Source organism: Podarcis melisellensis (genome assembly GCF_964234715.1).
Source record: "Podarcis melisellensis genome assembly, chromosome: 8".
Taxonomy (NCBI): domain Eukaryota; kingdom Metazoa; phylum Chordata; class Lepidosauria; order Squamata; family Lacertidae; genus Podarcis; species Podarcis melisellensis.
In genome coordinates this window covers 28,378,099-28,393,310 of record NC_138540.1, presented here as the reverse complement: position 1 = coordinate 28,393,310, position 15,212 = coordinate 28,378,099, and the positions used below count along the sequence as shown (strand labels likewise).

Genomic DNA, 15,212 nt, shown 5'->3' with positions numbered 1-15,212 from the left:
AATCATAGAGTTGGAAGAGACCACAAGGGCCATCGAGTCCAACCCCCTGCCAAGCAGGAAACACCATCAGAGCACTCCTGACATATGGTTGTCAAGCCTCTGCTTAAAGACCTCCATAGAAGGAGACTCCACCACACTCCTTGGCAGCAAATTCCACTGTCGAACAGCTCATACTGTCAGGAAGTTCTTCCTAATGTTTAGGTGGAATCTTCTTTCTTGTAGTTTGGATCCATTGCTCCGTGTCCGCTTCTCTGGAGCAGCAGAAAACAACCTTTCTCCCTCCTCTATGTGACATTCTTTTATATATTTGAACATGGCTATCATATCACCCCTTAACCTCCTCTTCTCCAGGCTAAACATGCCCAGCTCCCTTAGCCATTCCTCATAGGGCATCGTTACCAGGCCTTTGACCATTTTGGTTGCCCTTCTCTGGACATGTTCCAGTTTGTCAGTGTCCTTCTTGAACTGTGGTGCCCAGAACTGGACACAGTACTCCAGGTGAGGTCTGACCAGAGCAGAATACAGTGGCACTATTACTTCCCTTGATCTAGATGCTATACTCCTACTGATGCAGCCCAGAATTGCATTGGCTTTTTTAGCTGCCGCGCCACACTGTTGGCTCATGTCAAGTTTGTGGTCAACCAAGACTCCTAGATCCTTTTCACATGTACTGCTCTCAAGCCAGATGTCACCCATCTTGTATTTGTGCCTCTCATTTTTTTTGCCCAAGTGCAATACTTTACATTTCTCCCTGTTAAAATTCATCTTGTTTGTTTTGGCCCAGTTCTCTAATCTGTCAAGGTCGTTTTGAAGTGTGATCCCGTCCTCTGGGGTGTTAGCCACCCCTCCCACCTGGTGCTTGGAAGTAGGTGGTCTCTGTCTGTGAAGGTTCATCCCTTGGGAGGGAAGATGGACCATGGTTCCTCAAGCACTGGGTGAAGCTTGGCTATTTAAGATGCTCCAATAGGTTTTAAGGTGGAGTCTGGACTCAGGCTCTGTCATGAAGATAAGAAGAGTCCTGCCGAGTCAAGCAAGTGGCCCATCTAACAGCATTCGGAATGCCACCACACCATAGATTTCTATAACGGCATTATGATAGTGGTGCTTTCATTTTCAGTTCTTCTCCTAAGAAATTCATCTAGCATGGAATTTGCCCTTTTCCCACTGGGTCAACGTCTTCATTGAGCTATCTGCTATGAACCCAAGGTCTCAATCCTGGTCCATCACTGCCCTTTCAGCCCCCTGAGCATGTTTGTGAAATTAAGATTTTTTTTTGCCCTAACATGCCCTCCCTGGTTGGATGGAGATCTGTTGTATATTAATAAGGTTTGGAGGTTTTCAGGTCTGCATTTTAATCATTCATACACAGCAGCTGTCTAAATCATTCATATTTTGTGTTGATGCCATCTACCCATTTCACCCTGAGAATCTGTTCCTCATCTTCTTCTTTTTTCCATTCCATAGTAGATAGTGCCAAGCTATTTAGAATCTTTCCGGGGCTCTTTGTGTTTGGTTTTGTTTTTCCTGTGCTTCCTCCTCCCTCCCCCCCTTTCATTTCCCCCCTCCTGCTCTGTCTCCTTGACTTTTGGCTACAACCCTTTCTCATCCATCCCCCAAAATGGGTGTGTGCTTGCTAAGAACGCAGTGGCCGTTCCTGTGCGACTCTGATGTCATGCTGGATGAAGGCAGCAGGCTCAGTGTGACCTTTAAAAACCCTCTTCTGGGTTCATGGAAGGGTGCATTGTCGGTGTGGTGAACCTGTTGAGGATAGAGCTGGAAATCTTTGGGTCTGAACAACTTCTGTTGGTCAAAGAGTATGCAAGCTTGCCTTGATTTCCCAGTGTATCTCCAACAAGCATGGTTGGTGGTCAGAAATGATGGGTGTTGCAGTCCAGCAACTTTTCAGCCATGGGAAATGCATTGGCTCATACACATTACCCTGGAGAGTAGGGGCTGGCATGGGAGCAGTGCCAGATTTACGTATAAGCTATAGCTTAGGGTCCCACTCTCTTGGGGGCCCCCAAAAAAATTAAAGGGAAAAAACTGGATGGACATTTCCAAAATATAAAATAAAAAACAAATAAAATAAAACCTACATACAGCAACAGTGTTTTGTGTTGTGTAGGCTCCTATGATGTAAGTAATGGGCCCCGCCTGCTAGCCTGCTCCCTAAAAGATCACTGGTTTGCTCATTTCTATATGTTGGGTGCCTACATTCTGCATGTGCAAATGGCTTTAGATACCTATTAGGTCCATAAATTACCATATGGCATATATTCAACACAAAAAAACAGTGACAATTTGTTGTTGACAAAGGACAGCTGGACATATAAAGGGCCCCATTACCTTCAGTAGCTTAGGGCCTCATCAAACCTAAATCCAGCCCTGCATGGGAGGCAGGTCCAAATTTTCAAAATCAAGGCCCGGCAATCGTAGTGGCCAACACTTTAACCTCCCTTGGCTCTTCTGCCTTTAACAGCTGCTGTTTCTGCAGGCAGTAGCAGGTGACCATATTTGACCTCCCTGTAATTGTTAAAGTGAAAAGCAGGCCACGGTGTCGTGATAGTTTTTCTGGTCAAGTTGGCAATGCTGATGACTATTCCTCTGTTGCCAGTCAAGAGTCAGAACACTTTCGTTGGGAAAAGGCAGTCCCCAACATTCTTTGTCATGCTTCAGAGTGACCAACAGACAGATCTTGGGGACAATGTCCTGTGTAGGAAGCTGCCTTAAACAGAGTGAGACCAATTGGTCCATCTAGCTCAGTGTTGTCTACACTGACTCGCAGCGGCTCTCCAGGATTTAAGTCGGGGCAGGGGAGAGAGAAATCACCCTTTCTTCTGCCTTTGCACCCAGCATCTGAGTCTTTGGGTTGTCCATTGCTGGAGATGTACTGTCAAATGATAGCTTAGGCCAACCTCCAGATGTTGGACTCCAACTCCCATCATTCCTTGCAGCAAGCATCACCAGGGATAACAGGAGCTGTTCTCCTACAACATCTGGAGTGCCACAGATGTTCCCTACCACACCTGCAGCAAACTTCCAGCAGCCCTGGTGCATTTAACTCCATTCCTATTTGTATGGGGCCTGGAGTTGGTTCCTTTTCCTTCCCACCTGATAATGAACCCAGTTTGGTTCTGAAGCATGCATACTCTGTGGTCAACAGAGCAGGCCGGCTTAGTCAAAGCAATGTGAATTGGAGGTCAGCTAGGGGAGACTATTGCAGTGTCGGTGGCAGGTTGATTTGGCCCCTTTGGCTAGGAAGCGAGTTTTGTTCACCTGAGCATGATTCCCTTTAACGCCTGGGAAATTCACAGATCCCCCCGTCAGGCAGCATCATGCTGTCCATGACGTACAGCGGGAGCCTCCGGAGCGTGGCCAGTAGGTGCCATTCAGAGTGGGGGCTGCACCAGATCCAGCAGACGGACACAGTGGAACTGCAGAGGCTCAGGGATGTCCGGGTAGCAGCCCAGGCCAGGATCAGGGAGGAGTTCCTGCGGATGCACGGGCTGTCCCTGGATGAGTGCACAGCGCAAACGACCGGCATGAAGTATAGGTAAGCAACAGCAACTTTCTCGAGGGAGCCAGCATGCCAAGGGTGGGGAACTTTTTCTTGCAGGCCTAGAACCTCACTCACAACTTCACAAGCTTCTAGGGGCCACGTGCAATGAAATAGTAGTAATAATGTTTCTATCCATCCTTTCTCCCAAGCTGGGATTCAAGGCAGTCTCCAACATCTAAAAGCAAAGTAGTTAAAAACAAGAATTGAAATACATAATTTAGAACCAGCAAAGTACAGTGGTACCTTGGTACTGGAACAGCTTGGTTGCCAAACAAATCGACTCCCGAATTCCGCAAATCCGGAAGTAAGTGTCCCGGTTTGTGAACGTATTTCAGAAGTTGAATGTCCAACATGGCTTCTGCATGAGTGCAGGAAGCTCCTGCAGCCAATCAGAAGCCGTGCCTTGGTTTTCGAATGGTTTTGGGAGTTGAACAAACTCCTGGAATGGATTAAATTCGAGAACCAAGGTACCACTGTATAGCTTGCCCTGATGGCAGCCTAGTGATCAGCCGTGCCTGCTCCTAAGTTTCCAAAAGCCTCTCTGAACAGGAAGGTCTTATCCGACCAATGGAAGGATAATGGAGAGGGAGCCAGTCGCACCTCTATTGGAAGGGAATTCCACAAACTGGGTGTTCAGCCACAGAAAAGGCACTTTCTCTCTCTTGTGTCACTACCAGCCATGTCTCTGATGTCGATGGGACTGAGAGAAGGTGCTCCCCATAGGATCTCAGCACCCAAGAAGGCTTGTGTAGGGAGCTATAATCTTCCAGGTAGCCTTGGTAGCATGGTCCCAAGCCATATATGTAACCATAAGTCAGTGGGAAAGGGCAGGGAAAGAGAACACTGGAGAGCTGGGCATGAGGGAGAGGACACCAGTTAGTGCAATGAAAGAGAGCAGGAGAGGAGCTAAGGGATTATTTAACCTGGGCAGGAGGAGAGCACTGACGGAGGAAGAGGGCAGGGGGAACGCCCCCTCCAGCTTCCATACCAGCTAGGGTATCATCGCAGCCCCCCCCCCAATGCGCACCACGCGCTACCAGGATGCACACTGCACATCCCTCCGCGCCATGCGCCATGTGCCACGCCCCCGCAGGCAGCATGTCATGCCCCGGGACACACGCCATGCCCCCGGGATGTGCGCCAGCCACATTCCCGCCTATTCTCTGCCCCCCGTGCCAGAGCATGCAGCTCTGCCACTGGAGGAGAGTAAAAAAACCTCCTGAAGTGTCAGAAGTAGCTACTATTCCACCTTTTTATCCCTTCTATCAGGCCACCTTTTTGAAGGGGGTGAGGCTCTTCCAGCACCCCATGTTTTATAAACCTTCTGCATATAATGTTATGGAATAAAGAATAAATGGAATGGAACGCCTCCTTACACCACAGGGCCCTAACCTTGGTCTTAAGATGCTCTTCTGATCTCCTGTGTTCTCCTTTTCTAATGCCCGTTTAAAGGCGTTAGGGAGATCCCAAAGGAATCTGGAGACGGCATTTAGTCCGGTCTCCGATCCACCGAGCTGATAGGCTAAGTTACTGAAACAGAACACTAGCAGTGTCTTGGTCAAGGGCAGGAACTCCCCACCTGCCTTTTCTGGGTCCACGGTAGTCAAAAGGACCTGCCATCAAAATGCCGCTAGATGGCGCTCTCCTCCTTACACATCAGTGTGTCTGTGTATTGGCGTATGGTAGGATTGACATTTCTAGCAGCCAAGGCTCCTTTTAGGTCACCGCTTCCCAGGCTGTGGAGTCCACCCTGCAAGTGAGGCACGCAGCCTGTGCAAGAGGCTCAGGGGCTTTATAAGTAAACCCCAAATGCCCTGCAGTCTGATGGTTGGTGTGCTTCCATTCCCACAAAACTAAAAAATGGTGAATAACTTCATCGGTACTATAAATATTTCAACAAATTCCACATGAATAGGGGCATTTTTTGCTTGCAAAACTCGGGCAGCAGTTACGAAATAACAACAACAACAACAACAGCAACAGCAACAACAACATAATAATAATGACAACAGTTTTATTGTTTATATCCCACCCATCTGGCTGGGTTTCCCCAGCCACTTTGGGCGGCTTCCAGCAAACTAAATAGTTAAACCTACAGCTGAAATGCACAAAACCAGCATCTGCCAAAAACCTTAAGCTACGGAATTCACGTGACAATAATTTGGTATGTCACCAAGAAAATCTGGACTTGTTGTACTCAAAAGGCTTGGGGACCTCTGTTTTTGGTGGTGTCTTATGCACGTGGGAGATGGTTGTGCTGCAGGGCTTTAAGAACAACTCGGGTTAAGAACTTAATTCATTCCGGAGGTCCGTTCTTAACCTGAAACTGTTCTTAACCTGAGGTACCACTTTAGCTAATGGGGCCTCCTGCTGCTGCCGCACTGCCAGAGCACAATTTGTGTTCTCATCCTGAAGCAAAGTTCTTAACCCGAGGTACTATTTCTGGGTTAGTGGAGTCTGTAGCCTGAAGCATATGTAACCCGAGTTACCACTGTACATATACATGTATACACACACACACACTTGCTTAAGAACATGGGAAGAGCTTTGCAGCTTGATCAGAATAAAGGCTCATTTCCTCCAGCACCCTCTTCCCATAGGGGTGAACTAGATGCCCCAGGTTGCATTCATATTGTAAATTTCCACATTGCATTTAATCTGTCAAACAGCATAAAAGCTGTTTCTGAAAATGGAATATAGTGCATAATCAGCGCTCATTTCAGGGAGTCCAGGGAAAAAAAGAACCCGTTTTTCTTAACCCAGAAAATCATGGCAATAAAGTGATGAAATTTGGGTTGCTGTACTGGCATACGGCCATTTCTGTGGGGGAATCATGGATAGAATACAGAGGCATGCATGTAAGGAAAGGGGAGCCAATAGCAACATTGTCCAAAGATGTTTGTTGTTATACCACAAACTTTGGTGTGAATGAAATTTAGCAAGACTTCTCGGTATATCAGTCAGAAAGCCAGAATTCCATAGCAGGCACTGTGGAGTGAGGAATGTTAGGAAATGAGACGGAAGTGCTAGCATTATAATAAGGAAAGCTAATGCAATAATCCCCACATCTGAAAGCACCCCCAAAGAAAAACAAGCAAGCAGGAATGCAACAATCCCTACTTGTGTTTCCCAGTAACTAGTAGCAGAGGTACCCTTCCTCTGATCCTCCAGGCAATACACATCCATAGTGCCAAGTAGCCATTGGTAGCCTTGTCCTCCAGAAGTCTGCCTAATCTCCTTTCAGAGCCATCAAATTGGGCAAACATTGCCACTACCACACCTTATGGTAAGGTAAAGGGACCCCTGACCATTAGGTCCAGTCATGACCAACTCTGGGGTTGCGGTGCTCATCTCGCTTTATTGGCTGAGGGAGCCGGTGTACAGCTTCCGTGTCATGTGGCCATCATGACTAAGCCGCTTCTGGCGAACCAGAGCAGCACACGGAAACGCCGTTTACCTTCCCGCCGGAGTGGTACCTATTTAGCTACTTGCACTTTGACATGCTTTCGAACTGTTAGGTTGGCAGGAGCAGGGACTGAGCAACGGGAGCTCACCCCGTCGCGGGGATTCGAACCGCCGACCTTCTGATCGGCAAGTCCTAGGCTCTGTGGTTTAACCCACAGTGCCACCCGTGTCCCTACCTTATGGTAAACAAATGCCTTAAATGGGATCATGGATTTAACCTAATGTGCCACTTTGCCCTTAAGAGAGCTCAATTTGGAGCATCACAGAGACAGGAAAAAACATCTCACCCACTGTGGAAACCTTTTAGGAAACCAAAGTGTCTATAAACATCAAGAGATTTTGTGAAAATAGTTTGCTGGGTCTCTTCTCCTGAACGGAAACAGAGACACTCCTACTTGTGGCTTAGTGATTGGGACAGGAAAGGTAGAAAAGCAAATCCCCGCTCTGAGGCTGCCAACCTGTGTGCGCTGACCCAGTGCAGCTTACATGTGGATTGGGTTGCACTGCGCATGGAGTGTTTTCACAGCTTTTGATCAGTGATGATTTGCACCTGGCAAAGATGAATACGAATCTCTTTACACCTGCAGCTTCTGTTTCCTAGCTGCAGCGCAGTCTTCCAAATTCCTTCCTTCACAGAGCGTTGTCTTTATTTTCCGCTTTCATTTTCCGCTGTCGCTACAAAATGTCACACAAAAATGCAACTTCGTGTAGAGGCTTCGGAGCAGTTTGCCTGATCTCAGCAAACTCTGTATTATCCTGCATCAGTGCAGTACTGTTGCACAGATGCAAGTAAATCTGAAAGTGTGCCCTATTTCACAATTGCCTTGTGCACCCACACTGGCACTTTCAGAAAGTTACGGAATACTTAATGATAATAAAGTTAATTCTCGTCTGGCTTTTCCAGAGATAGAGCTAAGAGCTGAGTCTCAAGAGCAGGTACTGCAGTTGCCTCCAAAGTCTTGTGCCTTGGCCAAATGTCTCCCATTGAGCTTATTGTAGGCATTACATTACAATACCATCCTTAAATAGAAGGGTCCACATGCCTGCCGGCTTGGTTATTAAAGATCCAAGATAAAGGAGGGCTGCTTCTTGGTAACAAAGCTTTCCCCTTTTGCTCATCTAGATTAGAGATCTTGTTAAGCAAGGCCCTTTGTTACTGTATTACTGGCATGGCAGGTAAAAGGAATCAGCCAGGACCTGAGTAGAGTCAGAATTTTTGGTTCTCCCTCTCCGAAGGCTCACCTGCCCTGGTTGAATAGGATGCCAGACTAGATGGGTCTTTGGCCTGATCCAGCAAGCTCTTCTGATTTTTTTAGGTAATACTTATGAATACCAGTTGCTGGAAGCCACAGGAAGGCAGAGTGCTTGTGGACTTCCCCATTGGGGCATCTGATTGGCCACTGTGACAACAGGATGCTGGGCTAGATGTATCCTTGGCCTGATCCAGCCTCTTCTGTCCTGTCATTTTCATTCTTCCTAGGTGGACGGTGCAATAATAATTCATGAAGATTTGCAAGTGCACTGTTGAACTCTGGCTCCTGTGGCTCATCCTGGTTCTGATCCCACCTCCGAAATGGCAGTCCTTGTTTTCGAAAGGGCATTGCTTTCCTCCTCTGCCCACCCCTCCAGCCACACACTTCCTGAGAGCAAGATCTTTAACGAAGGCAGGGGCCCCAAATGCCAAGCGCTTGCTGTGATGCTAAGTTATTCAAAGCCCTGCTGCCTTTTCCACCCTTGGGCGCCTGCGTCCGGGAAGGATTGTTCAGCAAGCCGCCATCCTGCAGGCAAGGGCTGGCACTTTCCCCCCACCCCAGGCCTTGTATGAGAGAAACCTGAGAGCCAAGATGCCCCATTGAGCTGGCAGATCGACTCGGAGGGCGGGAGCAGCTGGCATCCCATGAATATTGCATGCCCTTCCCTGCCCTGGCGCAGAGGGACCATGAATATTTCAAGTGGCTCTGTTTATTAGTTTTGACGGATCGAAGGATGTTTGGGAGAGTGTCTGGTTACGCTCGCCTAATAAGGGTTGATATATTATTAATCTCTCCTGGGGCTTGCGAAGTCAGGCGGGGAGCTGGAGGTTCGTCAGGACCACCAAAACCTTTTTTAAAAAAGCTGATAAACTAAAAACCAGATTAAAACACATATCAACAGCCTACTTGTCTGGTGAGATGCTGAATTCTACAGGCAACACTATGCAATTGTAGGCTCCTAGGTAAAAGGTAAAGGGACCCCTGACCATTAGGTCCAGTCGTGGCCGACTCTGGGGTTGCGGTGCTCATCTCGCTTTACTGGCCGAGGGAGCCGGCATACAGCTTCCGGGTCATGTGGCCAGCACGACTAAGCCGCTTCTGGTGAACCAGAGCAGCGCACGGAAACGCCGTTTACTTTCCCGCCGGAGCGGTACCTATTTATCTACTTGCACTTTGACTTTTGAACTGCTAGGTTGGCAGGAGCAGGGACCGAGCAACGGAAGCTCACTCCGTCGCGGGGATTCGAACCGCCGACCTTCTGATCGGCAAGCCTTAGGCTCTGTGGTTAGGCTCCTAGGAGATGCTCCCAAAGACAGCAAGCTATCTTCCACTGTGTCAGGGCACTGGTCCATCTAGCCCAGTGTTGTCGACATTGACTGGCAGTGGCTTTCCTGGGTTCTAGGCAGGGAACGTTCCCACTGAGCCATGGCACTTCCTGGAGCAAGGGCAAACCTCAACCCCCAAAGAAAGCGGGACTTAATTTGTGCAGAGCCTTCGAAGTGCATGCTGGGTTTTGGAAAACGGTAAAGCAAGAGATGCGATTCTGATCAAAGATTAGAAATCCTTGCCGGAGAGCTTAATTTAAACCCCACAAATGAAAACAAAATCCAAATGAGGGAAATGGATGGAGTTAAGGGAAGCAATTTCCCACTGATGAATTTCAATGGCTGAATCCGCCACCGTCAACCCTGGGTGTGTTACAGGCATGGGGTCAGAAGAGCTCAAATGTTTGCATTCTGCTCCCACAGAAAAGAACCAGTTGCATAAAAGAGTTGTTATGTTTCTTCCTGAGACTATAGAAAGGAAAGAGGTACCATATTTTCTGTGTATAAGACACCCCCATGTATAAGACGGCCCCTATTTTTTAAACCAAAATTAAGAAATTAAGTTATTTAGCTTTGGGGGGAGGGGAGAGATCACTTCCACCAATCGCTTGCCTGCCACTTCCCATCGCTTGTCACAGCCACTGCCGATCACACACACCACCACAGCCGCCAATTGCCTGCCCGCTTATCGCCATCCACCAACCCACCCGCCCACTTGCCACAGCTGCCAATCACCTGCCTGTTTCACCACAGCCGCCAATTGCCTGCCCAATTGCCACAACCACAGCCAATCAGCAGCAGGCCTTGCCACAGCTGCCAATCACCTGCCTGTTTCACCACAGCCACCAATTGCCTGCCCAATTGCCACAAGCACAGCCAATCAGCAGCAGGCCTTGCCGCAGCTGCCAATCGCCTTCCCAATCACTGCTGCCAGTCTTCTGCTTGCTGCTGCCATTAGTTGCATGTCCCCCCTCTGCATTCACTATCCGTGTATAAGACGACACCCAATTTTCCCCTATTTTTTTTAGCAAAAAGCATAGTCTTATACATGGAAAAATACGGTAATCTGTGTGGAAGAGGGGTGAGTACAGGTGTTTTGATTTGTAGTAAAAGGTAAAGGACCCCTGGACAGTTAAGACAGTCAAAGGTGACTAGGGGTGTCACACTCATCTTGCTTTCGGCCGAGGGAGACAGCGTTTGTCTGCAGACAGCTTTCCAGGTTATGTGGCCTGCATGACTAAACTGCTTCTGGCACAGCGGGACACTGTGACAAGTGCCAGAGCACACGGAAACACCATTTACCTTCTTGCCGCAGCAGTACCTATTTATCTACTTGCACCAGTGTGCTTTCGAACTGCTAGGTTGTCAGAAGCTGGGACACAGCAATGGGAGCTCACTCCCATTGTGCAGATTCGAACCACCATCCTTCCAATCAGTAAGCTCTCAAGAGGCTCATTTAACATGGAGAAGGTCTGAATCCAGCAAATCACTCTTGGGAAGAGGTATCAGATAAGAGCTCCCTTTTCTTCTGTCTCCCTATTCCCCCAATCTGTAACACCTCACCTGCCAAAGGTCCACAGATAGCTCACCTTATTTCACTGCCTTGGATTGGGTAATATGTTAACGACAAAGCTTCCAGCTACATGAATTAATTGCCTGTTGCACTCTTACTGGCTATCTAAAGGAAGACAAATGGGGTTCCGGAAGTTGCACAGGATCAGGCCTTGAAGGTTCTCCAAGGGAAAGGAGTTCCAGAGTTGAGAGGCAGCCACTCAGAACACCTATTTGCTGCCCTACCTCAGCCCTTAGATGGGAAAAGGCTTGTTCTAGTCCACATAGTGATTGCAACCAGATGGGAAATTCAGCACCATGAACAGCTCCACATGGCACTACAGCTAGAGAGACCTTTGAATGTTGATACAGTACCAGACAAACTTTAGGAGATTTTAACAGGGCCACAGCTTAGTCTGGTTGGCCAGCTTCATCTCTGCTGCAAGAAACCCAGTTGTTAAAAGTTTTGCCAACCATTGGCTCCCAACAGAATCGGGGAGACCATGGCTCTGTTGTGATGTCCAGGCTAGAGCCTTCAAACTCTTAAGGATGGTGACACAATTCCCCCAGGGTGGAAAGGTGGTGGCAAGGTGAGCTCCCTGTGCACTGCACATTCTGGGGAAATGAGGTCATCCAGGGTTGGAAATGGCTCCATCATCTTAGTGTCAGAGGCAGGAGGGTGTGGTGGGCAGAGAGTGGACTGAAGTTAGTGGAGCAGTTCTCAGTTCACCCTAATGGTGCCAGTCTCTACTGTGCTCAACTATGACTTTGTTTAGACCAGCGTTTTACAATGTTGGGGCCCCTCGGCCACTTTAGCCAATGGTCAGGAATGAGGCACCCTGTAGTTCAGCAGCCTCTAGAGGGAGCTAGATTGATCACCTCTGCTCTAGATGCTACATTTGCCAGGAACATCCCCATGGCAAATTTTACACAGAAACACACTCATTGGTTGGACTACTTGAAGTAAGGTGCTGGGCAAATCCTACCTTCTTGCTTTTCTTTGTATCTCCATATAATCAAAAGCTAAAGGTTTTGCTTTTTTGTTTTGTTTTCCTTGGAAATATACGTAGCATCTGGAACAGAGTTGATCAACCTAGAGCCTTCCAGAGATTGTTGGACTACAGCGTCCATTAGTCACCAGCCAGGTCTCCTCCCTCCTCCTTTTGAGCAACCCCCACTTCCACACAAACCACCAGTTTGAAGCCACCACCCACTCCTCTTATTCACACCCTTTAATGTCCCTGCCTTCATCTCCAGCCCTTTGCCCATGTCATGCAAATCCAGGATTGTTAATGAGGCACTACAGTTCATCCAATGGGGGTTGTGTGGTGGCAGACCGACACACACACATATGGGGAGACAGACAGAAAGACAGACAGCTAGATATATCTGGTTGCTGTCTTTCCTTTGCTCCAGACCAGCTAGTCTTTGAATCCATGGGATATTTTCCCCTGCCACTGCTTGCCCCAGAGATCCAAAGAGCAGCTGTTCCTTTTCACAACTGCCTCACCTATGAGCCTGCAGGATCACCCTTCTTCTTTCAGGAGCATGGAGGTCTTTGTGGGTTGGAGTCTTTTTTGTGTGTTTTTTAAGAGTTTCCCCAAATTGAATTGAGTGCTGCAATCAGGAGCTGAAGTAAATCTGGATTACGTTGGCTGTATGGATTAAGGAGCTTGCAAGCAGAAGGGAGGAAACGCCAGGCGTTCGGTGATCACTGAATCTTATAAAAAATGGTTAATGAATCTGTGCTGGAAGAAGGTGGTGTGGGCTTAGGAGAGATCAGAGACGCTGAGATGGCATCTCTGACCCTAGAATCACCTGGCTAGATTGGCGTGCCAGGCTAGGACTTCAGAAACCAGGGTTCAAATCCCTACTCAGCCATGGATGTCTCACTGGATGACTTTGGGCCAATCACAGCCTCTCAACTTAACCTACCTCACAGGGTCATTGTGACGATTAAATGGCAATGGGGAGAACCACATACCGTATTTTTTGCTCCATAAGATACACTTTTTTCTTCCTAAAAAGTAAGGGGAAATGTCTGTGCATCTTATGAAGTGAATGCTGCGTGGAGGAGGGATGTGCAAGCGGCTCCTGTTCGCTTTGCTGCTTTAAAGCAAGCCACAGTGGGGGGGGGGAGCCATAGCTCCCCTTCCTTCCCTCCTCCGTGGCTTGCTTTAAAGCAGCAAAGTGGACAGGAACTGCCCGCTTTGCTGCTTTAAACAGTTTAGTACAACATTTGATTCAGAATATTTTTTTCCGTGTTTTCCTCTAAAAACTAGGTGCGTCTTATGGAGCGAAAAATACTGTATATTTACGTTGAGCTCCTTTGAGGGAAAGGTGGGGTGTGAATGCAATAAATGAAATGAAAAACATGCAGCATTGACTAACGAAAAGCCTGGGTGAAACCTTGGGGGTGTATTGGGGAGAATTCCATAAAGACAAGGAGAAAAACAGAAGGGGCAGGTTCTTCAAATGCCTCCTTCCCTCGCCCCCTCTCCTGCCCCGTCATTCCTTCTCAGAGAGGAGCCAAGGCACCAGAATAAACTCTCTGTGTCAGCTCATGCCCCGGAGGCAGAGCGGGGCAGGAGCAACTTGCCGTGTGCTAATTCATCCTTGTGTGGGCGTTGCGCATGGCAGGCGCAGAGCGCTGCTTAACAGCGCAGAGAAATGTCCCTCTGCAGCAGAGATCCCAAAGCACAGAGGCTCGTTTTGCTAAGCAAGGCGATCTTTCCCCCTTGCTTCTCCCTTGATGCCTTTGCCTTTGACAATGCCTCCCCCCCCCCCCCGCGGCTCTTTGCCTTCTCCGGAATGCTAGATGGGTTCCTCCTGCTGCGCCCAGCAGCGAGAAAGCACGTCCATGTTCGGGCATCCCACAATAATAATGGGCTCCCTCTCAAAGAGGAGCCAAAGGTCCCTGCTGCAGAGTGCAGACCAGGAGTCAGCAAACTTTTTCAGCAGGGGGCCAGTCCACTGTCCCTCAGACCTTGTGGGGGGCCGGACTATATTGGGGTGGGGTGAACGAATTCCTATGCCCCACAAATAACCCAGAGATGCATTTTAAATAAAAGGACACATTCTACTCATGTAAAACACACTGATTCCCAGACTGTCCGCGGGCCGGATTGAGAAGGCCTTAGTTTGCCTACCCAAGGTGCAGACCTTTCTGTGACAAAAAGAGGGGGGAAGGCAGTGCCTTGTTTGTGGGGGGCATTAGGGCAGAGGCATAGTTTCAGCACCATGTTGGCAACCCCTTGGTCCAGCACAAGTCCAGTACCAGGATTTGTCTCTCGCTAGTCAGGCTGGTGGCTCTCTGGAGACTAAGGAAGGCTGTTTCCAGAGTAGACAGTCCTTTGTAGGTGGAACATTCCTCTTGAGTTGACACCAAACAGATTTCATGAAAGATCATTGATGCCATTGGGACTCCAGGTTATGCCAGGCATAAGAACATTGGAAGGATGAGGCCAATGGGACATCTAGTCTAGCATTCTGCTTTCACAGCGGCCAACCAGATGCCCCAATGGGAAATCTGCAAGCAGGACCCAAGCACAAAAGCACTCTCCCCACTCATGGCTTCCAGCAACTGGCATTCAGAAACATCACTGCCTGCAGCCATGGAGGCAGAGCACAGCCATCATTGCTAGTAGCCATTGATATCATTATCCTCCTCTATGAATTTGTCCAATCCCCTTTATAGGCATCTAAGTTGGTGGCCGCATTGCCTCCTGCAGGCGCCAGTTCCGTAGTTGATAACTATGGAACGGATTGTGTCCAGTGTTACTCCTACGCAGAGCAGAACCATTGAGAGTAAAGGTTGTGATCCACTTTGGCCCATTGATTTCACTGGGTCTACTCTGAGTAACGCTTCTTTGAGTACAAATCCATGAGCTGTATTCAACTAACCTGTGCTCAGAGTAGACCCATTGAAATGAATGGACCCGAGCTAATCATGCCCATTAATTTTAATGCGTCTACACTGAGTGGAAGTTAGTGGACTTCAACCCAACATCACCACTTTGAATATTTCTTGTGAGAGATTTCCCTGCATGCATAATGCAC

At 48.3% G+C, this 15,212-nt stretch overlaps 1 protein-coding gene across 7 annotated transcripts in view; it reads left to right on the top strand.

Annotated features, from left to right (window-relative positions):
- The window catches only part of KCNAB2 (potassium voltage-gated channel subfamily A regulatory beta subunit 2), a 106,368-nt gene that overhangs the window by 55,968 nt on the left and 35,188 nt on the right, over window positions 1-15,212 (top strand). Inside the window, exon 1 of one of the 7 annotated variants that reach the window (XM_081923753.1) lies at window positions 3,321-3,553. The exons of the other annotated variants lie outside the window; for them this stretch is intronic. Within the exon in view, the coding sequence (XP_081779879.1) occupies window positions 3,336-3,553 (218 nt within the window). The 5' untranslated portion in view covers window positions 3,321-3,335. Of the gene's footprint in view, window positions 1-3,320; window positions 3,554-15,212 lie in introns of those variants that run through there. 7 annotated transcript variants of the gene reach the window in all.